Source organism: Mytilus trossulus, chromosome 2 (genome assembly GCF_036588685.1).
Source record: "Mytilus trossulus isolate FHL-02 chromosome 2, PNRI_Mtr1.1.1.hap1, whole genome shotgun sequence".
Classification (NCBI taxonomy): Eukaryota; Metazoa; Mollusca; class Bivalvia; order Mytilida; family Mytilidae; genus Mytilus; species Mytilus trossulus.
Genome location: NC_086374.1, coordinates 75,875,646 through 75,901,219, shown reverse-complemented (window position 1 = coordinate 75,901,219; position 25,574 = coordinate 75,875,646). Strand labels below are relative to the sequence as shown.

Below are 25,574 nucleotides of genomic sequence, written 5' to 3'. Positions count from 1 at the left end.
ATTGATTTTACAAAAAGGTCCCATTGCAATTTTGTCAATTTCTTACGAAGATGTCAACGGAGGCTGTGTGGCTATGTCACCTCAATTTTCAAACTTATTTCGAAGCACGAAATCATATTTCTGAACTGAAACTTAAAACATATTTAATTGTAAAAATTTATAAACTGTAAAACGCAGGGTTAGAAGGAAAAATATACATTATAACAAAAAAGTTATGACCGTTTTATTTATGTACCCGTTCACTTTCATGGATAATCTGTCGGCCATTAATAATATACAACTTAAGTGTAAAAGTCACGTGATGACCGAGATAGTTGGATATGATTTTTTTGTAAAAACTTTACTAAATTAATCAAAATTGTTAAAAATTGACTATACAGGGCAATAACTCCTTAAGCGGTCAACTGACCATTTTAGGCATGTTGACTTATTTGTAGATCTTACTTTGCTGAACTTTATTGCTGTTTAAAGTTTATCTCTATCTATAATAATATTCAAGATAATAACAAAAAACGGCAAAGTTTCCTTAAAATTACCAATTCAGGGGTAGCAACCCCAAAAAAAAATTTGGCCCAGTAGTTTCAGAGGAGAAGATTTTTTGTAAAAGATTACAAAATTTAACAAAAATTGGTAAAAAATGACAGTAAAGGACAATAACTCCTTAAGAAGATTTTTGTAAAAGTTAATGACGACAGATGACAATGGGCGACGGAGCAAAGTGATGAGAAAAGCTTACTTGGCCCTGAGGGCCAGGTGAGCCAAAAAGTCACTGTACAACCTTCAACAATGAGCAAAACCCATACCGCATAGTCAGCTATAAAAGGCTCGGAAATGAACAATTCTAACGAGAAAACTATTAAACGGCCTAATTTATGTGCAAAAAAATGTAAGGAAAACAAATATGTAACACATCAACCACAACTGAATTACTCTTGACTTTGAACAGGCACATACATACAGAATGTGGCAGGATAAACATGTTAGCAAGGTCCAAACCCTCCCCCTAGCCTGGGACAGTGGTGTAACATGACCATATTTATATACTGTTTTTTTATTGTATAAAGCAATAGCTAAAGACTACCTGAATGATCTACAATATTTAAAGTAATGCTGTGAAAGTACTTTAATTCATGGGTATCAATTTTCATGGTTTGCGCAAAATTTACAAGTTCGTGAGTTTTTAAATTCGTGGATTTAATTTTCTAAAAAAAAAAAGATTGAAAAATTGAAGCCATTAGAAACAAAGATATAAACTAGTATCTCAATTGTTTGTAAAACAATTGAAAGGTCTTTCCTGTAAAAGTGATGTTTTCGTAATGTTCTTTGTACAACCTTTCTTTTGATATACGACAATGCCATGTTCTATAAAGTTTGATTTTTGCACTTAATTACCCCATCCAACCAATTTTTGGAGGTTGGGAATTTGATATTTCAAATGTATACATCATCCCCTTTCATTTGATATAAAATAACCCTATTGTAAAAGAAAATTTATTTTTTGCACTCAATGACCCAATCCAACCAATTTTTGGGGGATGTCAATTTGAAATTCTGAAACTTTTCGCTTTTTCCGACGTAGTCGGTTTAGTTTCGGTTTGTGCACTTTGAACTTAAGGACGCTTCACTATGGCAACGACTACGCATGCTCGAAAATCCTTTCTGTGATTGGACAAAATGCTGTCATGCTGGGTGATTTGGTTGTGTTTGAAAAAACGTCTCGAAAATTATATCGTGATGGAAAGCAAGTGAAAAACTATAAATATTTGAACTTGATCTAACAAAGATTTATATTTTTATTAAAATAATTGTTTCTCCAATAGTTCTTTGCATCCATGACAGCTGTTATATAATCTTTAATGTAAACTTTGTTGTACTCGGGTTGAACATGACTTTTAGAACGCACCTACGCATGTCAGATTTCCGCGGGGTTTTTGGTGAATGTAAACAGAAAGATACTACTTATACTATCAATAGTTTCTAGCTTTGGTAACCATGAATTAAGTTTAAAACAAGTAGTTAATGTATATTTGTTTCTTTTTATTTACACTAGATTTTTTGACAAATAAAATTTTTAGGTGTCATCACAATATTCTTATATATATTGCCTTAATATAACCAGACTTAGTAAAGCATTTCTTGTAGTTACATTCTGATGGAGATATATTAAAGAGGTCCTGCATCATTATGTCATTGTGCTTCTGAAGTTTATCGAAACGATAGTTTTATACATATACTCAAATTCAAATACGTCGGATATCTTTTTTAAAGATAGTTCTTGTTACACTTAATGACCTCATCCGCCTACATTTTTGAGGTCGGAAGTATGATATATGTAACACAGGGTAGATGAGCTTTCATTTGATATGCGACAACGCCATGTTCTATAAAGTTTGATTTTTGCACTTAATTACCCAATCCAACCAATTTTTGGAGGTTGGGAATTTGATATTTCAAATGTACACATCATGACCTTTCATTTAATATAAAACAACCCTATTGTAAAAGAAAATTTATTTTTTGCACTCAATGACCCAATCCAAACTTTTTTGGGGGACGTCAATTTGAAATTTGGAATGTACGCTGTATGTTCTTTCATTTGATATGCGACAACCTTACCATCTGAGAAATTAGCATTTTTGCACTAAATGACCCCACCCTTCCACCTGGGATTTAAAAGAGGGTTAAAATTTTCATTTTTAAGTAGAGTTTATTGAGACCTTCAATTTGATATATCAATGACCCCATTTGACAAAGTGCCAAACATGATGCAATATCAACGATAAATAAACTTCAGAAGCACAATGACATAATGATGCAGGACCTCTTTAACATTTTTGAGATCCTTTGGGAATTTTGGTTTAAAAGGTCGCACCACCGATAATTTTAGCCTGAGATTTCTCTGACGTCCAACGGCTGTTTAGCCAGACAAGCTGTGGCCCCAGCTTGTCTGGCAAAACAGCCGTTGGACGTCAGAGTAATCTCGGACTACGCTAATTTGAACCCCTGTTTCAGACAGTCAATGAGGTTGACAGCCGGTCAACTTTGGTTCAAGTGTTGATCAGAAAGTCTGAAACCCGTCGAAAGGGTCTGTTTTAGTTCCATTACACATATGAGGTACTAGTCCAAATAGTTATGACGTCTGGCAAGGATTCCTGGCATCCCAGATTTGTTTTAAATATTCTAGCCTTGCCAGACGTCACTTAAGGGAAGGATCTTTTAACTTGCTGCCAGGGATCATGGGTGTCTGATTAATTGGCCTTATTATATAAATACCTAAATACCATCCACGCTACCCCTTAAGATATTATGGAACAGAGATGGGATATGGTGAACAAGATCCCAACATAAAATCAGAACATGTATTACTGTCATAGAACGCCTGACAATTAAAATCACTTTGACATTTATAACCAGATGCTCCGCAGGGCGTAGCTTTATACGACCGCAGAGGTTGAACCCTGAACGGTTGGGGCAAGTATGGACACAACATTCAAGCTGGATTCAGCTCTAAATTTGGATTGTGATTTAATAGTTGACACAGCATAGGTTTCTGACACAGAATGAATGTGTTCTAATGAACTTAAACTTTTGTTTCTCTTTCAATTCACTATGATGTTGAATATTAATCCTCTCAAAAAAATGTTTGAAGAAATTTTCTTTTTATTGATGAAATTTCAAATGAGAAAAATTGAACCCAATTTTTAATCACATCCCCCTTTCCCTTATTCCAAAACTAATCTCAATTAAAATATTCTAATGAAGTTTGCAACAATAACTACTCATTTAAATACATCATAAAATATTAAAATGTAAAAAAACTGCTTGTTATCACTGAATGGTAAAGATTATTTAAATTTATCAGTTGGTAGTAAAAAGTGAATATACATTGTATATTGTATATAACAAAGAATTAAGTTGATTCTGGACAAAGTAAGATAACTCTAATTAAAAAAAATTCTTGCAATAAGATATTTCTTGCTTCCTATTCTGGACAAAGAAAGATAACTCTTAATTAAAAAAAAATTTGCTATTTCACAATATTGTGAAATTAGATATTTCTTGCCATTGCACAATACTGTGCAATTGAAAAGACTTGCTATTGCACAATACTTAATAAAATAATTTTAGATCCTGATTTGGACCAACTTGAAAACTGGGCCCATAATCAAAAATCTAAGTACATGTTTAGATTCAGCATTTCAAAGAGGCCCAAGAATTTAATTTTTGTTAAAATCAAACTTAGTTTAATTTTGGACCCTTTGGACCTTAATGTAGGCCAATTTGAAAACGGGACCAAAAATGAAGAATCTACATACACAGTTAGATTTGGCATTTCAAAGAACCCCATTTATTCAATTTTTGATGAAATCAAATAAAGTTTAATTTTGGACCCAGATTTGGACCAACTTGAAAACTGGGCCAATAATCAAGAATCTAAGTACATTTTTAGATTCAACATATCAAAGAACCCAACCGATTCATTTTTTGTCAAAATCAAACGAAGTTTAATTTTGGACCCTTTGGACCTTAATGTAGACCAATTTGAAAACATGACCAAAAGTTAAGAATCTACATACACAGTTAGATTCGGCATATCAAATAACCCCAATTATTCAATTTTGATGAAATCAAACAAAGTTTAATTTTGGACCCTTTGGGCCCCTTTTTCCTTAACTGTTGGGACCAAAACTTCCAAAATCAATACCAACCTTCCTTTTATAGTCATAAACCTTGTGTTTAAATTTCATAGATTTCTATTTACTTATACTAACGCTATGGTGCGAAAACCAAGAAAAATGCTTATTTGGGTCCCTTTTTGGCCCCTAATTCCTAAACTGTTGGGACCGAAACTCCCAAAATCAATACCAACCTTCCTTTTGTGGTCGTAAACATTGTGTTTAAATTTCATTGATTTCTATTTACTTTAACTAAAGGTATTGTGCGAAAACCAAGAATAATGCTTATTTGGGCCCTTTTTTGGCCCCTAATTCCTAAACTGTTGAAAATAAAACTCCCAAAATCAATCCCAACCTTTATTTTGTGGTTATAAACCTTGTGTCAAAATTTCATAGATTTCTATTAACTTGAACTAAAGTTATAGTGCGAAAACCAAGAAAATGCTTATTTGGGCCCTTTTTGGCCCCCAATTCCTAAAATGTTGGGACCAAAACTCCCAAAATCAATACCAGCCTTCCTTTTATGGTCATAAACCTTGTGTTAAAATTTCATAGATTTCTATTCACTTTTACTAAAGTTAGAGTGCGAAAACTAAAAGTATTCGGACGACGACGACGACGACGACGCCAACGTGATAGCAATATACGACGAAATTTTTTTCAAAATTTGCGGTCGTATAAAAACAAATGTGGCAAACGACGTACAACATGAACTGTATCTGCCAGTGATGACGTAAGACCATCAAGTTCTAAAAAACAAAAATGTGAAACTGAAAGTGGCCACAGACATGGATCACAAGTACAATCTGAGTCTTTGACACAAAGTTACATGAAAGAACTTCAAGAACTTTGCCAATCACAAAGCAACAAACAAAATCAAAGGGAAGCAAGTCCTTTATCTGAAGTCTCAAGTGAAAGTGAGTCAGAAAGCTCAAATAATTCTGACAATGAACTTGATGAACAAGAAGTACATACTAACATTAACAGTACTAGTACTTCTAATAAAAACAATGACACTTTATGTCTGTAATTGAAGATAAGAAAGGCTTCATGTTAACTGAAGAGAAAGCTGGTCCAAAGATAAATGATGAACTGGCATCTGTTGTCAATGATGGCTTGAGAAAAAATGCCAAGCAAAACAAAGTTGATGGGCTAACCAAAAAGTATGCAAAGTCCAAAAACTAATTTGGGTGGGTAAGTAAATATACAATTAAACATATGATACATGTACAAAAATGTACATGTTAAATGTTAAAATTAATTAAAATTCAATTCTTTGAAAATAAATATATATTACTGTGAAAGTACTTTTATTCGTGGGGTACCAATTTTCGTGGTTTTCGTGGATGACTTTATCCACGAATTTAAGTGTCCAACGAAATAAAACAACCATTGTCCAAATCAAGACATGAAAAGATCCCCATCGGTATGTCTGACTACTGATATGATCTAATGAATACATTGAATAACGCAAAATCTGAGAATACTTTAATAGCAGTCACAGAACTACAACTGCATGCAGGATTATACCCATATAATCGTTAATAACCTAACTTTTGATCTTTAAATTCTCATAAAATATACTTTTAATCGATAAAAGACAGATGATAAAAGACAGATTTCCGGTATTGATATGCTTGTATGATAAAGTGTTCATTTTATATCCTCATAGTTCTCGTAGATATGGGAAATAATAATTTCATGCTGGGCTTGATTTTGATAAGAATTATTTGACAATTCAAGATACCTTCATAGCATTTGTTTATGTTACTGTTTTCTTTAGGTGACATGTTTATGGCCTAACTAACATCTTTGAGGGACTTTAATCCTTTGATCACTTTATCATGGGTTAATTAGTGTTATCACTACAGTTTAAACTAAACCGGGTCAATGTTTACTTTGCAATTTCCTTTAATTCAGACTATTTGTAACCTTCGTTTCTAAAGGCTAAAGTTTTTTTTTTAGAAAACAAAAATCCACGAATTTAAAAACCCACGAACATGTCAATATTGCTCAAACCACGAAAATTGATACCCACGAATTAAAGTACTTTCACAGTAATATACATGTATATGTATTTTTTAAATTTAATTCAACCCAATATAAATTATTTGATATTACATAAAATACAGGAATTCATTTCCTTTTCAGGTATATGGTCACAGATGTCAATACCTAATATAGCAACTTTACCTGACCATATCGGGAAAAAGGTATTTAGTTGGATCTTAACACGTACTTGTGATTTGGTTAAAACCGGTTTTGATATAAATGTACGAAGAAATGTCGAAATGTTCACGACTTAATTTAATCTGTATTTCGGTAGGATGGTGCAAAAATATGATTTTTATTGCGTCTTACACTTTGAGAGGTGAATAATCTTTAACTACTTTATTCAAATATTGTGTAAAAACGTTGATTTTGAGCTACTAAAGTCAAGTGGCTCGAGCATTATTCTGAGGAAGTTTTAAAAAATTGCAAAGAAATATGTTTACAGTGGGTTAGCTTTCATTAGTCTTCACTATCTATAGATTAACAACTTTTGGTTATATTTATAATTTAGAATCATCATTGAAAGTGGAGGAGGATTGCACAATTAATTAATTATATTGATGTGCCATTTGTATGCAAGAGTGACATTCCGTTGTATTATGTGCCAATTCGAAAAAGTTATGCGAGTATTCTCTCCCCTTAACAGGTTCATTATTTTATAATTAAGTTTATGTTTCTGATATAATTTTGAATAATTACAAAATGTATCAATTCAATATATTTCAGTTTTTGTTATTGGTGTATCAAAAACATTGATGTACGAATATAGTTTCATAAATTTGAAACGTTTAAAATGATTACATACCAATATAAAAAACCGTTCATCATTTTTGAAAAAGACTATGAACAAAACTCGTACTATTTATCTTCTCTTGATGATTGATTGATTGGAAAATGAACCAGCGTTATCTAATGGTAATCACAGAGAGGGACCGGCGAGCAAATTTTAATTGTAGCTTATTCATGTAAATATCATACATAGTAAAAAATTGTGCGGGAAAATGTTCATTCATGAAATATTCATGAATGAAACGCTGTCTCGCGTAGATTTCTTTTGACTTTCTCTTCAGCTAATGGCTGATCCGCAAAGAAGTGTTTGTGATACTTATTTTCAAAATGAAGTTAAATTCATCTGAATTGTCAGTGAACATTTATTCCTTTTTTATTCAAGCTGTAATCTTTTCAAAAGAGTAGCAACTCAAAATATCCAAAAAATCAGTATTCGAACACTAGTACTACATTATCTTGGAGCAGAACATTGCGATAGTCTGTCTCACCGGAAGTTGAGGCCAACACCTAAGGAGAGTAACTATAGCAAGCTATAGCAAACTTTCCAAAAATTAACTTGGTCTTATTAAAAGCTGAAACAATTAAATGATAGTACCAGTGTACTTTTTCAAATAACTTCGATGCAAGCATAAATCTTACCTCCTGAATCACCAAATGCCAAAACATGACATGTCTCTGAGATATCAAAGCTTGTAATGAAGCTTCCATGGGTATTAACAGGTTGCATCGACAGGGGTGTAGGTGCCAAAGAATTAGTGTCTATTATCTGAAACTGTCCTGCCTACAACACATTATAAAAGGAAATAATAATTTTCTAAAATATGTAGTTCACATTAATAAAGGTAAACAAGGTTTTTTTCAAAGAGGAAACATGCGAGAAGACATGTTAAATAACTGTTCAATAAGACCTGAAATACATTTGAATGTCTCATTTGTGATACGTCTGTGGATGGAGAAGTATTCTCAAAGGTCGGATGAAATCTTATTTTGATCTTAAACCAACATCCGATAAACTTTACAGGATAATCTTACTGAACAAAAAATGTCAAAAACTCTGTGACAATGTTACGATAAACTAGTGAAAAAAGTTGTATATGTTCATACTGGACATATCTGACTGGTTTTTTTCTTTTTGTTAACATCCATCATAAACCAAATTTACACCTTGAACCATTCATGTAGATCTTACTTTGCTGAACATTATTGCTGTTTACAGTTTATCTGTATCTATAATAATATTGAAGATAATAACTAATAAAGAGCTGCGCTATAAGACTAGAGCATGATACACCTGTTGCCCTTTTCGCTTGTCTTTATGAATTTTTTTTGTACATTAATTAGACTTAGTTTTCTCATTTGAATTGCTTTACATTTGTCATTTCAGGGTCTTTTATAGCTGACTGTGCTGTATGGGCTTTGCTCATTGTTGAAGGCCATACAGAGACCTGTAGTTGTTAATTTTCTTTAAATTTTTGAAAGGTAGCTTAAGTCTACAACAGATATAAACAATTCACCAAAGTTTCATATCATTTTGTGAAAGTGATTGTCCAAAAACTGGAAAATTCCACCTTTTAGGTGTAATACCACCATTGATTTTCCCCTATTAGTCTTTGTTAAATTTGCACTTTTCAAAAAATTGTGCAGAATTTATCTTTGTTTCAAATAAAGAAATACTTGGCATGAGTAAAGTTTTATCCTGTCCAGTTCTATAGAAAAAGTTTCACATAACATTTCATTGCATATAAGAAAATAACCATCATTGGAAGTTAACCAATCAAATGTCTCCCCTTATTCTATCTGTGTACAAGGTTTAGTCACCATGTAACCTCAAGATTACAAAAATTTCTATAGAAATCACAAATAAAAAATGATGGTGTTTTGAAATACCCAAGACATATGTTAATGACACAGAAATAGTTTTACTGCAATAAAATGTAGAAATAATTACCTACAACGGTCAAATTCAAGGGAATATTTTTTTAGACCTACTTTCGTATGCAACCGGATGTGACGTACCATGATTTGGTGGTATTACACTTTTTAAAAGCATAAAATTTTATAACACAGAAACCTAAAATCTTAAATTTATAAAAATCGAAATGGAGCATACATCAACAGATATAAACAATTCTCCAAAGTTTCATTTAAGTTTATGTCAGCATTAATGAGTTATTGTCAGAAAACTGGAAAATCCCCCTTTTTTTTTAAAGAATAAAACTTCATAACATGGAAATGAAAAATCTGAAATTTATAAAAATCAAGCTTACGTCAAAAGATATAAACAATTCAACAAAGTTTCATAAAACTTGGTGGAAGCCTTTTTTAGTAATTGTCAGAAGTGTGGACGACGGACTGACAGACGGACGGACGGACATACAAAGGCTACCATAATTTGTCCCAACTTAGACGGGCATATAACAAGAGGTTCTCAAGAGCCTGAATCACTCACCTTAATTTTTTTGGTTAAATCTCTCATCAATGATTATTTTAGCTTTTCAATTTATTTAAATGTTCTTTGAATCGTCCTATTTTCTTCAAAACGAAAAAAAAATCATTTTCTCCTATGTTCTATTTTAGCCATAGGAGCTATGTTTCTTGACATACAAGGAAATAAAATATAAAATTTATACTAGATACTCTGAAACTCATTTAGCCTAAGTTTGGCTGAAATTGATACAGCAGTTTCAAAGGAGAAGATTTTTTAAAGTAAGTCAACATGATGAACAAATTGTGAAAAAAGTCTTTAAAGGGCAATAACTCCTCAAGGGGTCAATTGACAATTTTGGTCAATTGACTTATTTGTAGATCTTACTTTGCTTAACATTTTTGCTATTTAAAGTTTATCTGTATCTATAATAATATTCAAGATAATAACCAAAAACTGCAAAATTTCTTTAAAATCATTAATTCAGGGGCATTATACCTGAAAAACCAGTTACCCAATTCGGCTGAAAATTTCAGGACAGGTAGACCTTGACCTAATAAATACTTTAACTTCTTGTCTTATTTGCTTTAAATGCGGGAGTTTTTGAGATATAAGCCAAAAACTGCATTTTACCCTGTGTTCTATTTTTAGCCATGACGGCCATGTTTTTTGACGAAATAGAAAATAAAATACAAACTTTATTTTATACACCCTACTGATCATTCAGTTGAAGTTTGGTTGAATTTGGTTGAGTAGTTTTAGAGGAGAAGATTTTTTAAAGTTAGCAAATATAATGAACAAATTGTGAAAATTTGTCATTAAAGGACAATAACCCCTTAAGGGTCAATTGACAATTTTGGTCATATTAACTTATTTGTAGATCTTACTTTGCTGATCAATTTTGCAGTTTAAAGTTTATCTTTATCTATAATAATATTCAAGATAATGACCAAAAACTGCAAAATTTCCTTAAAATTACCAATTAAGTGGCAGCAACCCAACAATGGGTTGTTTGTTACATCTGAAATTTTGAGGGCTGATAGATCTTGACCTAATGAACATTTATACCCCATGTCAGATTTGCTCTAAATGCTTTCGTTTTTGAGATATAAGCCAAAAACTGCATTTTCCCCCTATGTTTCATTTTTAGCAATGGCGACCATGTTTGTTGATAGATCAAAACTTCGGATACAATTTATAAACAAGATACCCTAAGGAACATTCAGTTAAAGTTTGGAAGTTTTTGGCCTAGTAGTTTCAGAGGAGAAGATTCTTGAAATAGCTTACAATGACAGGATGACGGACGACAACAGACGACGACGGACGCCAAGTGATGGCATAAGCTTCGGGCCAGGTGAGCTAAAAACTGCAAAATTTTCATAAAATTACCAATTCAGGGGTAGCGACCCAACAACTGAACAGGTTGTCAGATTCATCTGAAAATTTCAGGGCAGTTAGATCTTGACCTGATGAACATTTTAACCACTGTCAGATTTGCCCTAAATGCTTTGGTTTCAGAGATATGAGCCCAAATCTTCACTTAACCTCCATGTACTACTGTAAAAGCAGAAATTTTCGTGGGGGATTTAATTTCGTTTATTTCGTGGATAAGAATTATCCACGAAATTAAAACCCCAACGAAAATTTAACTGTAGATTTACATTATTTTATGATCTGACAAAATCTTATTGACATTATATAATTGATGAACATAAATGCATACAATGAAATAAATAGCTTAATTGATTAGACATTGATATTCAAAGGTTTTCTTTAAGTCAGATGTTAATCCTAATCTTTGGTTTGCACAGTAATAAATAATGGTCAAGAACTGTCAATCAATGCCATTTAACAGTATAATGCGTCTGCAATGCCCTCAGTCATAACACATTTATTACACATTCATTGTCCTTGGATAGAGCATCAAAGATGTGTAAAAGCCAATTAGTGTGTGCAGGTTACAACACTTGATTAGTGCTCACTGTTACATGTACTATGAAATGCAATTATTCCTTTTTCCCAATGGGAAAGTTCAGAGTGTTGTCAATTATAAAGTGAAATTTACATAATTGTTTTTCAAACTTAACCAGATGCTCTGCAGGGCGTAGCTTTAAACGACCGCAGAGGTTGAACCCTGAACGGTTGGGGCAAGTATGGACACAACATTCAAGCTGGATTCAGCTCTAAATTTGGATTGTGATTAAATAGTTGACACAGCATAGGTTTCTGACACAGAATGAATGTATTCAAATGAACTTAAAATTTTTGTTTTCTCTTAGAGCAATTCACTATGCTGTTGAATATTAATCCTCTCAAAAAAATGCTTGAAGAAATTTTCTTTTTATTTATGAAATTTCAAATGAGAAAAATTGAACCCAATTTTTTTAATCACATCCCCCTTTCCCTTATTCCAAAACTAATCTCAATTAAAATTTCTAATGGAGTTTGCAACAATAACTACTCATTTAAATACATCATAAAATATTAAGATGTGAAAAAACTGCTTGTTATCACTGAATGGTAAAGATTATTTTAATTTATCAGTTGGTAGTAAAAAGTGAATATACATTGTATATTATATATAACAAACATTTAAGTTGATTCTGGACAAAGAAAGATAACTCCAATTAAAAAAAAATCTTGCTATTGCACAATATTGTGCAATTAGATATTTCTTGCTTACTATTCTGGACAAAGAAAGATAACTCTAATTAAAAAAAAATCTTGCTATTGCACAATATTGTGCAATTAGATATTTCTTGCTTACTATTCTGGACAAAGAAAGATAACTCTAATTAAAAAAAAAATTGCTATTTCACAACATTGTGAAATTAGATATTTCTTGCCATTGCGCAGTACTGTGCAATTGAAAAGACTTGCTATTGCACAATACTTAATATAATAATTTTAGATCCTGATTTGGACCAACTTGAAAACTGGGCCCATAATCAAAAATCTAAGTACATGTTTGGATTCAGCATATCAAAGAACCCCAAGATTTCAATTTTTGTTAAAATCAAACTAAGTTTAATTTTGGACCCTTTGGACTTTAATGTAGACCAATTTGAAACAGGACCAAAAGTTAAGTTATTATCCGGAAACTAGAAAAATGCTTCTTTTTAGCCCGTTTTTGGCCCTTAATTCCTAGACTGTTTGCCCGTAACCCTTAAAATCAATCCCAACCTTCTACTTATGGTATTAAACATTGTGGTACAATTTCAAAGCAAATGAAATACTTATACACAACTTATTGTCCCGAAACTAGATAAATGCTTGTTTTGGCCCCTTTGAGACATGATAACCCCCAAAATCAATCCCAACCTTCCTTTTGTGGTTATAAACATTGTGTTAAAATTTCATTGATTTCTGTTTACTTATACTAAAGTTTCTATCCAGAAACCATCTGTCTTCCGACAAAGACAAAGCTGATGTGATTCCAATAAACGACCAAAATTTTTTCAATTTTGTGTTCATATAAAAACAGCATTTTACTCTATATATTCAATTTCTTAAACTAAATACCCTAGTGATGATTGTGGCCAAGTTTGGACCATTACTTTCTGAGAAGATTTTTGTAAAAGTTAACAGACGACAACAGATGATGGACGACGGACCCCAAGTGATGAGAAAAACCTTTTAGGTCAGGTGAGCTAAAAAGGAATCCAAAATCTCTAAATACATGATTTCATTAGATTCAGCATTTGAAAGAAATCCATCAATTCAAGTTTTTTTTTTTAACAAAGTTTGGACCAACCTGAAAAGTGGGCCCAAAAATCCAAAATTTGAATACAGGATTGAATTCAGCATTTGAAAGAACCCCTCATATATTCAATGTACATCTATATTGAAATGAAACACAGTTTAATTTTGGACCAACTTGAAAACTGGATCCAAAATCAAAAATGTTTGTTATCTTATTCGGGCCAAGTGAGCTTAAAATAGATTATCATCTATTGAAAATGATGTTTGCAAATGTGGACCCCAAAATTGAATCAAGATTAAAAGATATCATAAAATAAATAATTGAAATGTTTACTACTCAATGAAAATAACAACTAAAATCATGAAATTAGCCACAGGAAACAACATATCTGAAAAGATTTCGTCAAAGCGTTCTTAAGTTAAAGTACCGACACTGTTTGGCCTCTACCAACCGGCACACCCAACCATTGTACACCTTTTATCAATGACAGATTTTTTCTTTTGAAATTGGTTAAAAAGAAATTACTTGTCAAATTTCACATTTAAAGGCTATAACTCCTAATAGAAGTTGTCCGATTGTTTTGACGTAAACAGACAGCAGAACGACTTTAACATTTTTGCCCCCATAGGTTTTTCTCTATTCATGTTTTTTTTAAGGCAAAATTTGCTTTTTATCCCTATGTTCAATTTTAGCCATTTGGACCATTTTGGTTTTCATCAGACACATTTTCGTAGTCAAGTTTGGTCAAATTTGATCCAGTTTTTTCAGAGAAAATATTTTTGTTAAAGTTAACGGAAAAAGACCACTGACACCATTTAAAATGATTGATGAGAAAATAATTGATTTTTTTACAAATGTGAAAACAAACATACCTGTGACACGATCATAAGTTTATTACTATATATGTGTACAAATCTGAGGAACATGGGATCCATAATGATTTGTATAGGTGCCATTGCTCTCATCACTCTCATGTCATATACCATTAGAAACCTATCAACAGTCATTTGGTTCTGTCTGAAAATATAAAAATGAATCATAGAAGTATCAAATACCAACATATATATATATGTATTAACAACAAAACAATGGAGTGGATTTTTTTTTCTATTTTGTATGGGGTGAAGTAAGTGCTGGTTACAGACACTACTTGCAGTATTACTTTTACAAGTCATTTTTATTTATTTGAAGAAGTAAATATTAATATACTTGTAAAAGTATTAATTTGTAAGATACTTATAGAAGTGTATTTTATTTACTTGTAGAAGTAAATTATTATATTGGCTAAGTTATGTCCCTTAGACATTCAGATTTTCTTTCTTATACAAGTAAACTAGAGGCTCACAAGAGCCTGTATCCCTCACCTGACTCTACTTAGGTTTTTGAAATCATAATAAAAAAGATAAAATTTGGCTTCAAAGTAACAACACTTGGTCAGCATCTGATAAGAAAGGAGCATTCATGCTATGTTTGGTTTCATTTAATTCAGTGGTTCCCTAGAAAAAGACTATTTCCCATAGAGTTATATGTTAAACTAAGCCCATCGCTAAGGATGATGGATCGGCTACAAAGTAACAACACTTAGTCAGCATCTAATCAGGAACAGTTATGCTATGTTTGATTTATTTTCATTACATTCAGTGGTTCTCTTAAAGAAGTCATTTGTATGCATTTCCCATAGGGTCCTATGATAAACCAAGTCACCCAACTGGCGGCCATTTTGGATGTTGGATCGGCAACAAAGTAACAACACTTGGTCAGCATCTCATAAGGAACATTCATGCTATGTTTGGTTTCAATCCATTCAATGGTTCTCTCAAAGAAGACATTTATATGTATTTCCCATGGGTCCTATGTTAAACTAAGTCCCCAGCTGGCAGCCATCTTGGATGATGGATCGGCTACAAAGTAACAACACTTGGTCAGCATCTCATAAGGAACATTCATGCTATGTTTGGTTTCATTCCATTCAGTGGTTCTCTAAAAGAAGTCATTTGTATGCATTTCCCATAGGGTCCTATGTTAAACTAAGTCCCCTGCTGGCGGCCATCTTTGATGATGGATCGGCTACAAAGTAACAACACTTGGTCAGCACCACATAAGGAACATTCATGCCATGTTTGCTTTCATTCCATTCAGTGGTTCACTAGAAGAAGTCATTTGTATGCATTTCCCATAGGGTCCTATGTTAAACTAAGTCCCCGCTGGCGGCCATCTTGGATGATGGATTGGCAACAAAGTAACAACACTTGGTCAGCACCTCATAAGAAATATTCATGCCATGTTTGGTTACATTCCATTCAGTGGTTCTCTAAAAGATGTCATTTGTATGCCCTTTGGGCCAGGTGAGCTAAATAGTAATACTGTCTTCTTTTCCTGAATTTCTCAGGACTTCTTTGTAATATTACAATTTGTTATTGACTGTCCTTTGCAGATGTTTTTACTAATCTTTACAGAGTCATTTCTTGGATAATGCAAATCTCATTTGTCTGTTATCTTCCTAACACTGCTTATTTACAAACCCCCCGGGGCAATTTTTGAAGATCTTTCACAATTACAAAACTTGTTTGAAACAGAGAGCACAAGCTGCAATGTCTCGCCTTCTTTATGATTATTGATATAATGTAAATAGTCATAAATATAATATTTCCGTTTACTTACGATTAATCTTGTCTTAAGTTTTTTGTGAAACTGACTTCTGTATCTGAAATTTGGTAAACCTTAGTTTTGCAGCTATATATGTCGCGGGCAGGATTCCATTATGATTGGATCAATATCACAGTGACCTGATTTTAGTTTATGACCATTCCCTATTATATGATGAATGTTTATTCATATTCAGTTTGGAAAACCCAGGATCAACAGATCAAAAGATATAGACCGGACACAAACCAGACAAGCACAAATCAAACAATGTTTGAAAACTTGAAGGCTCAAATTTCAATGCCAATGTCAAAATGAACTGATTTAATTTATGAAGGACCACGTGTCATCCCATAATACATCTCTGAACTAAGTGTGTTTAACATCAGTTCTATAGTTCAAAGTAATGCATTTTATATTTGAAATCATTGGTTTTTGGATGAACTGTATATCTGTTTACATGTATAAGTTACCCGATTTAATTCAACACGGGCCACAAACAAGTGGGGACTAACGGACGGACAGACTTCAAATGTTTTTCATGTATCCTCTTTAACTTTGCTTGTGGTTGTATTAAGCATGTACAATAGTGATTTCCGATCTTAACACAGTTTGTAGGCCGTTAACAAACAGGAGACTATTGTCACTGTTGATGTGACAAAGACGTCTACCTTTTACTGTCTTTATTGCATTTTTCTCTCCCTTTTACTCGTCTAACTTACAAATATTTCAACATTTTTTTTAATTTTGTATGGCACACCATTAATTATAGAAAATATAAACACATTTAAGGTGAAATATTTGTTATTATACGTTGTTTTGTAGAAAGTAGCGTTTTACATACAGCAGAGTGAAAAGGTCAAAATGACATAAAATATTGCCAAACCATGAACAATATGCATCTAAGAATCAGAGAGACATTATCATAGTATAGTGTTAAGTAAAATTTGAATTAACTATATTACCAGCTGCTTCAAATAAGACAATAATACTACAAAAGTGTTATTCTTTCAATTTTTTATGAATGACCTTTGACCCCAATTTAAAAAGAATTGCACCATATTTCACTTTTACGACCAGGGAAAATGGACTCTTCACATGTTTTTCTTTCAAATGATATATAATATAGCTGTGTGTTAGATAGGTGAATTGAAAATATTTTTAAGGTCTAAATATCACTCACCTATTAATATAGTTAAAGAAAAACAGACCAAGTCACAAAAAAATAATTTTGACCAATGAACCATGAAAATGAGGTCAAGGTCATATGACACCTGTCATCTAGACATGTACACTTTACAATCATTATATACACCAAATATAGTAGACCTATTGCATACAGTATAAGAAAAACAGACCAAAACACAAAAACTTAACTATAACCACTGAACCATGAAAATGAGGTCAAGGCTAGATGACACCTGCCAGTTTGACTTGTACACCTTACAGTCCTTCCATACACTGAATATACTAGACCTATTCCTTATAGTATCTGAGATATGGACTTGACCACCAAAACTTAACCTTGTTCACTGATCCATTAAATGAGGTCGAGGTATTAAAGTGAAAACTGTCTTGACGATCATAAGGACCGTGCAAGGTACACACATACCAAATATATGAGGTAATAAGCATTGTGAACAAGTTTAATAGCTTTTGGTTGAGGCAAACTAAAGTAATAGAATGGAAACAAAAAAATCAGCAATTTTTCTACTTGAAAAGGGGCATAACTCTAGAATGGTATAAGTGACACTACCAAAATTCAAACTTGATCTGTATTTTGTGGTAATAAGCATCCTGTATCAGTTGTTTCATAATATTTAGTTGAGACAAACTAAAGTTAGAGAACGAAAACCAACTTTGGGACATACGTACTGACGTACAGAGGGACAAGAGTAAAACTAATTGATATTTCTCTTTTCACAGAACTGGATTAATTCATAAAAAATTGAAAAATTGAAAAATTGGAAAGGGCTATAATTGAACAACGAGTAAAGCTAATTTTGTGAAAAATTGAACTTGAGCTTCATTTCATCACAGGAAACAACATATCTAAGTTAGAAATAATTTCTTCAAAGCGTTTTCATGTAAATGAACGGACACTGTTTGGCAGCTGAAAATCTGGTTTACTAAATGATCTCTACTTAAACTTCTCAATATTTTCTTGGTCAAGAGTTTGCTGAGGCAGTTGCCTCATTACCTTTATGAAAGCTACAATAATCATGCTTGTTTTACCACTCGAGATCATGCTGTACTACAAAAATTCTGAAGACACTTGTAGAGAATAGCGAAAATTACAAAGCTATCATATCTGTTGTTAAGTGTCAAGTACATGTACAAAAAACATCTGTAGTATTTCATACATCACAGATGTCAACTAAAGGCTTACTTGAGGATTTGTAGAGGTGAAGGGTTCTGATATGTGACTTGCGTCTACTTCTCTTCTCCCTATGACTTTTCACTGTTTGTCTGTCAAATTTCAGTTTGTGCACAACTGCTGATAGTGTACTTACCTTGCTGAGAAACCGCAGGTAACTAATAAATTTCCTTGTAGATCAAAGTCTGACAGAGTTCCATTATGAGCATCAAGAACATGTTCTGCTCTTAAGGTTGCAGGATCATACAAACGTACCTAAAAACACAAGGGACATTTATCGTACCATTTAAGTTCACAATCAAATTTGATCATTGGAACAGTAAAGTTACCACCATTCTTCATGACAGCTGCTATATACATCTTCAACCATGATATGTCATTCTTTGAAACAAGATCAAGATTGCATCCAACATACATAAACTTGACAAGTACTCTTTAATAAAATATACATATAGCAATGGAATTAAAGGAAAAACAAATGATTAGATAAATGGTTTCCTCTCTGATTAAACAAAGTGTATTGACACATGCCAGAAAGACATGTACACCTTATAATCCTTCCATACACCAATTATACTAGACCTATTGCTTATAGTATCTGAGATATGGAACTTAACCAACAAAACTTAACCTTGTTCTCGGATGCATGAAATAAGGTCGAGATCAAGTGAAAACTGTTTGTCAGACATGAGGATCTTGTAAGGTATGCACATACCAAATATAGTTATCCTATCACTCATATAAGAGAGAAATTAACATTACAAAAAAACATCTAAACATTTTATTGAACAATGAAAATGAGGTCAAGGACAATGGACATGTGACATAAGGAACTTTGTATCATAAGGCATCTATATACAAAGTATAAAGCATCCAGGTATTCCACCTTCTAAAATATAAAGCTTTTAAGAAGTTACCTAACACTGCCTCTGGATCACTATCCCTATGTCAATTAATAAGCTTTCTAAGACAAAAGTCGCAGGCTCAACAAAAACCCGAGATTATGCCAGGAAAACTTGACATGTTTTGATTGGTTTAAGTTTTTCATACAAATGTCATCTAGCCAATCAGAACACATATAACATATATGTATCATCTGGGTTCCGTTTGAAGAACTTTTCTTTTTAATTTCTAAAATCTTAATAAAATGCTTCGCTGAGCACAGCCTGATCAATGGCAGAGGTTGAACCCTGAACAGTTGTGGCAAATTTGGACACAATATTCAAGTTTGATATAGTATGAATTTGGATTGTAATAAAAATTTTGAAATAATATAGGTTTCTGACACAAAAAAATATCATGTTTATCATGATCTTACAAATCTATTGGGCAATACTGTGCAATTCAAGATTTCTTCTTGAAACTTTTCAAAAATTTGAAATTTGAAATTTTTTGAAAAAAAACTTTAAACCCCTTAAAAAAAATTGTAAACACCCCCCAAGCTTATAGAACAACAACCCCCACCCTTTTTGGAACAATTAACACAACACTTGATCCCAGCCTTTCCTTTGTAGTATGGAACCTTGAAGTACAATTTCAGAGAGATCCATACACTTAAACTCCAGCTATTGTATCTGGAAACTAATAAAATGCTTGTTTTTGGCCCTTTTATGGCTCGTTATTCCTGCATGAATGGGCAATAACCCCCAAACTCAATTCCAGCCTTCCTTTTGTGATATGGAACTTAGTGAATCAATGTAAGAGCAATCCATACACTTACACACAAGTTAATGTCAAGCAACTACAAAAATGTTTGTTTTTGGCCGCTTTTGGGCCCCTTATTCCTAAACTGATGAACCCTTAGACCCCAAAATGAATCCAAACCTTTTACTTGAGGTATTAAATAGTGTGGTTCAATTTCAGAGCAATTGAAATACTTATACATAATTTATTATCCTGAAAGTAGAAAAATGCTTGTTGGGGCCCTGAATTCATAAACCAGTGGGACCATCATCCCAAAAATCAATCCCAATCTTACTTTTGTGGTATTTAACCTTCTTATAAAAGGAGTAGGTCCGGTAAGGACCCATTTTGGCCTCAAATTTCAGGTTCATCTGACGAAAGATTTTGATCACTAACGTGTCTATTTCATTTGATTCAATTAGTTTATGTGAAAGATTGGAACTAATTTAGTCATTAAAAACAATTCGATTTCAGCTCAAATATGAAAAATATACTAAATATGCCGCAAAATGTCACTTTTTAGATCGTTTTTGTCGAAAATTAAAGTGGCCGCATCCGTGTTCATTGTCAACCTTTATATATGTTATGTATTATCATCAAATACAACTTACATTTCAATATTAAGGATGAACACGAATGCGGCCACTTTCGTTTTACATGGAAACCGTCTAAAATTTAACTAAAATGCTAGAACTGTGAAGATTTCAGTAATTTAGCATGACTTCGGGTGCTAGTACCCGATATATGTGCATTGTATTGTCAAAAACAGCCCATATTCATGTAGCAGAAGCATTTTGCTATCCAAAAAATAACTAAAAGTTTACATTTTAACAATTTTGTAAAACAGCTATATTTCGGGCCAAAAAGCTACTCCTTTCAAAGAAATCCATTCACATAAACTAAAATTATTGTCCGGAAACCAAATGTGTCTTCGGAGGATGCAGACAACATCATATCAGTATACATTCCCAAAACAATTTTCACCCAGTATAACCCCGATACAAATGAATCGTTGACGCGTTCGAAGCGATAATCAGGACAACATTTTGGATGACAATAACTTTGAATGCCTCTCTAGAACTTATTTGAGTATATATAAATATGTCAATGAGCATGTTAGTATCTTTATTCAATTATACAGTTGTTGTAAGTTTTAGATATTGTATAAAACGTTTGATTAAACTGCTAGATGCAAAACGCACAGACATGGTGCAATTTCATACGGTTTACGATGTAAACAATGCTGAATATCTTTTCGTGCGTTACACCTTTGAGTATTAATACCTTAAGCAATACTAAATAACTATACATTGAATTACTACGTGCCTTCAAATGTGCCCTAGAACTTAGAATAAACGCAATATCATACAAAATAAATTTTCTCTGACTGTATTGTTCGTTCCACCAAATGTGTCACGTTCGTTGTGCGTTTTGAAATAATCACTGTACAGTTCGTTGACAAAAACTGGACAAACACTTTCTTGTCAAGGTTTTTGAGATTGTGTCGGCGACCCTTTTTCTGTATTTTATTGTAAATGTTTATCTGTTAACTTAGTCAAAGTAGTTGAACTTAAAATATCTGTCATACAAAGCCAAAATTGAAATATGTAACTCACGTACATCTGCTTGGAATGTTTCTATTGAAAATTGAGACTTTCAATGTGTTTCCAGATGAAATGAACAGTTAATAAATATATTCCAGAGGAAAGAAAGTTTCAAAAAGTATAGTACAGTCATTAAAACTTTAATGACTTCCTTTTCACAATTTGAGGCTCTTCCAAATGCCGATGTTGGTCCAAATTCGCCTAGACGAAAGCAGACATACATGAAGGAGCTCGTTGAACTTAATTTGACGAATGCCATAGATGGCATTCCAACTGCTTTAATTTTTTTATTACTTTTTTTTACATGCGGAGCTTTGTAGATGTGGTGTGATGGCCAGTGAGACAACTGTCCATCAAAGTTTAAATGAAGTTGGCGTATAAACTATTATAGTCCAAATTGAATGTACAACATTTAACAATGAAGACCAGATGCTCCGCAGGGCGTAGCTTTATACGACCGCAGAGGTTGAACCCTGAACGGTTGGGGCAAGTATGGACACAACATTCAAGCTGGATTCAGCTCTAAATTTGGATTGTGATTAAATAGTTGACACAACATAGGTTTCTGACACAGAATGAATGTGTTCGAATGAAATTAAAATTTTTGTTTTCTCTTAGAGCAATTCACTATGCTGTTGAATATTATTCCTCTCAAAAAAATGTTTGAAGAAATTTTCTTTTTATTTATGAAATTTCAAATGAGAAAATTGAACCTAATTTTTTTAATCACATCCCTTATTCCAAAACTAATCTCAATTAAAATTTCTAATGGAGTTTGCAACAATTACTTCTCATTTAAATACATCATAAAATATTAAGATGAAAAAAAACTGCTTGTTATCACTGAATGGTAAAGATTATTTTAATTTATCAGTTGGTAGTAAAAAGTGAATATACATTGTATATTGTATATATAACAAAGATTGAAGTTGATTCTGGACAAAGAAAGATAACTCCAAATAAAAAAAATTCTTACAATTAGATATTTCTTGCTTACTATTCTGGACAAAGAAAGATAACTCTAATTAACCAGATGCTCCGCAGGGCGTAGCTTTATACGACCGCAGAGGTTGAACCCTGAACGGTTGGGGCAAGTATGGACACAACATTCAAGCTGGATTCAGCTCTAAATTTGGATTGTGATTAAATAGTTGACACAGCATAGGTTTCTGACACAGAATGAATGTGTTCTAATGAACTTAAAATTTTTTGTTTTCTCTTAGAGCAATTCACTATGCTGTTGAATATTAATCCTCTCAAAAAAATGTTTGAAGAAATTTTCATTTAATTTATGAAATTTCATTTCAAATGAGAAAATTGAACCCATTTTTTTTAATCACATCCCCCTTTCCCTTATTCCAAATTAATCTCAATTAAATTTCTAATGGAGTTTGCAACAATAACTACTCATTTAAATACATCATAAAATATTAAGATGTAAAAAAACTGCTTGTTATCACTGAATGGTAAAGATTATTTTAATTTATCAGTTGGTAGTAAAAAGTGAATATACATTGTATATAACAAAGATTTGAGTTGATTCTGGACAAAGAAAGATAACTCCAATTAAAAAAATATATTGCTATTTCACAATATTGTGCAATTAGATATTTCTTGCTTACTATTCTGGACAAAGAAAGATAACTCTTATTAAAAAAAATATTGCTATTTCACAATATTGTGCAATTAGATATTTCTTGCCATTGTGCAATACTGTGCAATTGAAAAGACTTGCTATTGCACAATACTTAATATAATATTTAGATCCTGATTTGGACCAACTTGAAAACTGGGCCCATAATCAAAAATCTAAGTACATGTTTGGATTCAGCATATCAAAGAACCCCAAGATTTCAATTTTTGTTAAAATCAAACTAAGTTTGATTTTGGACCCTTTGGACTTTAATGTAGACCAATTTGAAAACAGGACCAAAAATGAGGAATCTACATACACAGTTAGATTTGGCATATCAAAGAACCCCATTCATTCAATTTTTAATGAAATCAAACAATGTTTAATTTTGGACCCCGATTTGGACCAACTTGAAAACTTGGCCAATAATCAAGAATCTAAATACATTTTTAGATTCAGCATATCAAAGTACCCAACCGATTAATTTTTTGTGAAAATCAAACTAAGTTTAATTTTGGACCCTTTGGACCTTAATGTAGACCAATTTGAAAATGGACCAACAATTAAGAATCTACATACACAGTTAGATTCCGCATATCAAAGAACCCCAATTATTCAATTCTTGATGAAATCAAAAAAAGTTTAATTTTGGACCCTTTGGGCCCCTTTTTCCTAAACTGTTAGGACCAAAACTCCCAAAATCAATACCAACCTTCCTTTTGTGGTCATAAACATTGTGTATAAATTTCATTGATTTCTATTAACTTAAACTAAAGTTATTGTGGGAAAACCAAGAATAATGCTTATTTGGGCCCTTCTTTGGCCCCTAATTCCTAAACTGTTGAAACCAAAACTCCCAAAATCAATCCCAAGCTTTCTTTTGTGGTCATAAACCTTTTGTCAAAATTTCATAGATTTCTATTAACTTAAACTAAAGTTATAGCGCGAAAACCAAGATAATGCTTATTTGGGCCCTTTTTGGCCCCTAATTCCTAAAATGTTTGGACCAAAACTCCCAGAATCAATACCAACCTTCCTTTTGTTGTCATAAACCTTGTGTTAAAATTTCATAGATTTCTATTCACTTTTACTAAAGTTAGAGTGCGAAAACTAAAAGTATTCGGACGACGACGACGACGACGACGATGACGACGACGACGACGACGACGACGACGCCAACGTGATAGCAATATACGACGAAAATTTTTTTTAAATTTGCGGTCGTATAAAAACAAAATTGCTATTTCACAATATTTTGCAATAAGATATTTCTTGCCATTGCGCAATACTTAATATAATAATTTTAGATCCTGATTTGGACCAACTTGAAAACTGGGCCCAGAATCAAAAATCTAAGTACATGTTTGGATTCAGCATATCAAAGAACCCCAAGATTTCAATTTTTGTTAAAATCAAACTAAGTTTAATTTTGGACCCTTTGGACTTTAATGTAGACCAATTTGAAAACAAGACCAAAATTGAGGAATCTACATACACAGTTAGATTTGGCATATCAAAGAACCCCATTTATTCAATTTTTGATGAAATCAAACAAAGTTTAATTTTGGACCCCAATTTGGACCAACTTGAAAACTGGGCTGATAATCAAGAATCTAAGTACATTTTTAGATTCAGCATATCAAAGAACCCAACCGATTAATTTTTTGTCAAAATCAAACGAAGTTTAATTTTGGACCCTTTGGACCTTAATGTAGACCAATTTGAAAACGGGACCAAAAGTTAAAAATCTACATACACAGTTAGATTCGGCATATCAAAGAACATCAATTATTCAATTTTGATGAAATCAAACGAAGTTTAATTTTGGACCCTTTGGGACCCTTATTCCGTAACTGTTGGGACCAAAACTCCCAAAATCATTACCAACCTTCCTTTTATGGTCATAAACCTTGTGTTTAAATTTCATAGATTTCTATTTACTTATACTAAAGTTATGGTGCGAAAACCAAGAAAAATGCTTATTTGGGT

The 25,574-nt window shown here is 32.5% G+C and overlaps 1 protein-coding gene across 2 annotated transcripts in view; it reads right to left on the bottom strand.

Annotated features, from left to right (window-relative positions):
* The window catches only part of LOC134708028 (PAN2-PAN3 deadenylation complex catalytic subunit PAN2-like), a 281,367-nt gene that overhangs the window by 200,290 nt on the left and 55,503 nt on the right, over positions 1-25,574 (bottom strand). For both annotated transcript variants that reach the window (XM_063568271.1, XM_063568270.1), the window contains exons 7-9: positions 18,802-18,920; positions 14,518-14,662; positions 8,157-8,298 (exon numbers count right to left, since the gene is read on the bottom strand). In XM_063568271.1, the coding sequence (XP_063424341.1) occupies positions 8,157-8,298; positions 14,518-14,662; positions 18,802-18,920 (406 nt within the window). The remainder of the gene's footprint in view (positions 1-8,156; positions 8,299-14,517; positions 14,663-18,801; positions 18,921-25,574) is intronic.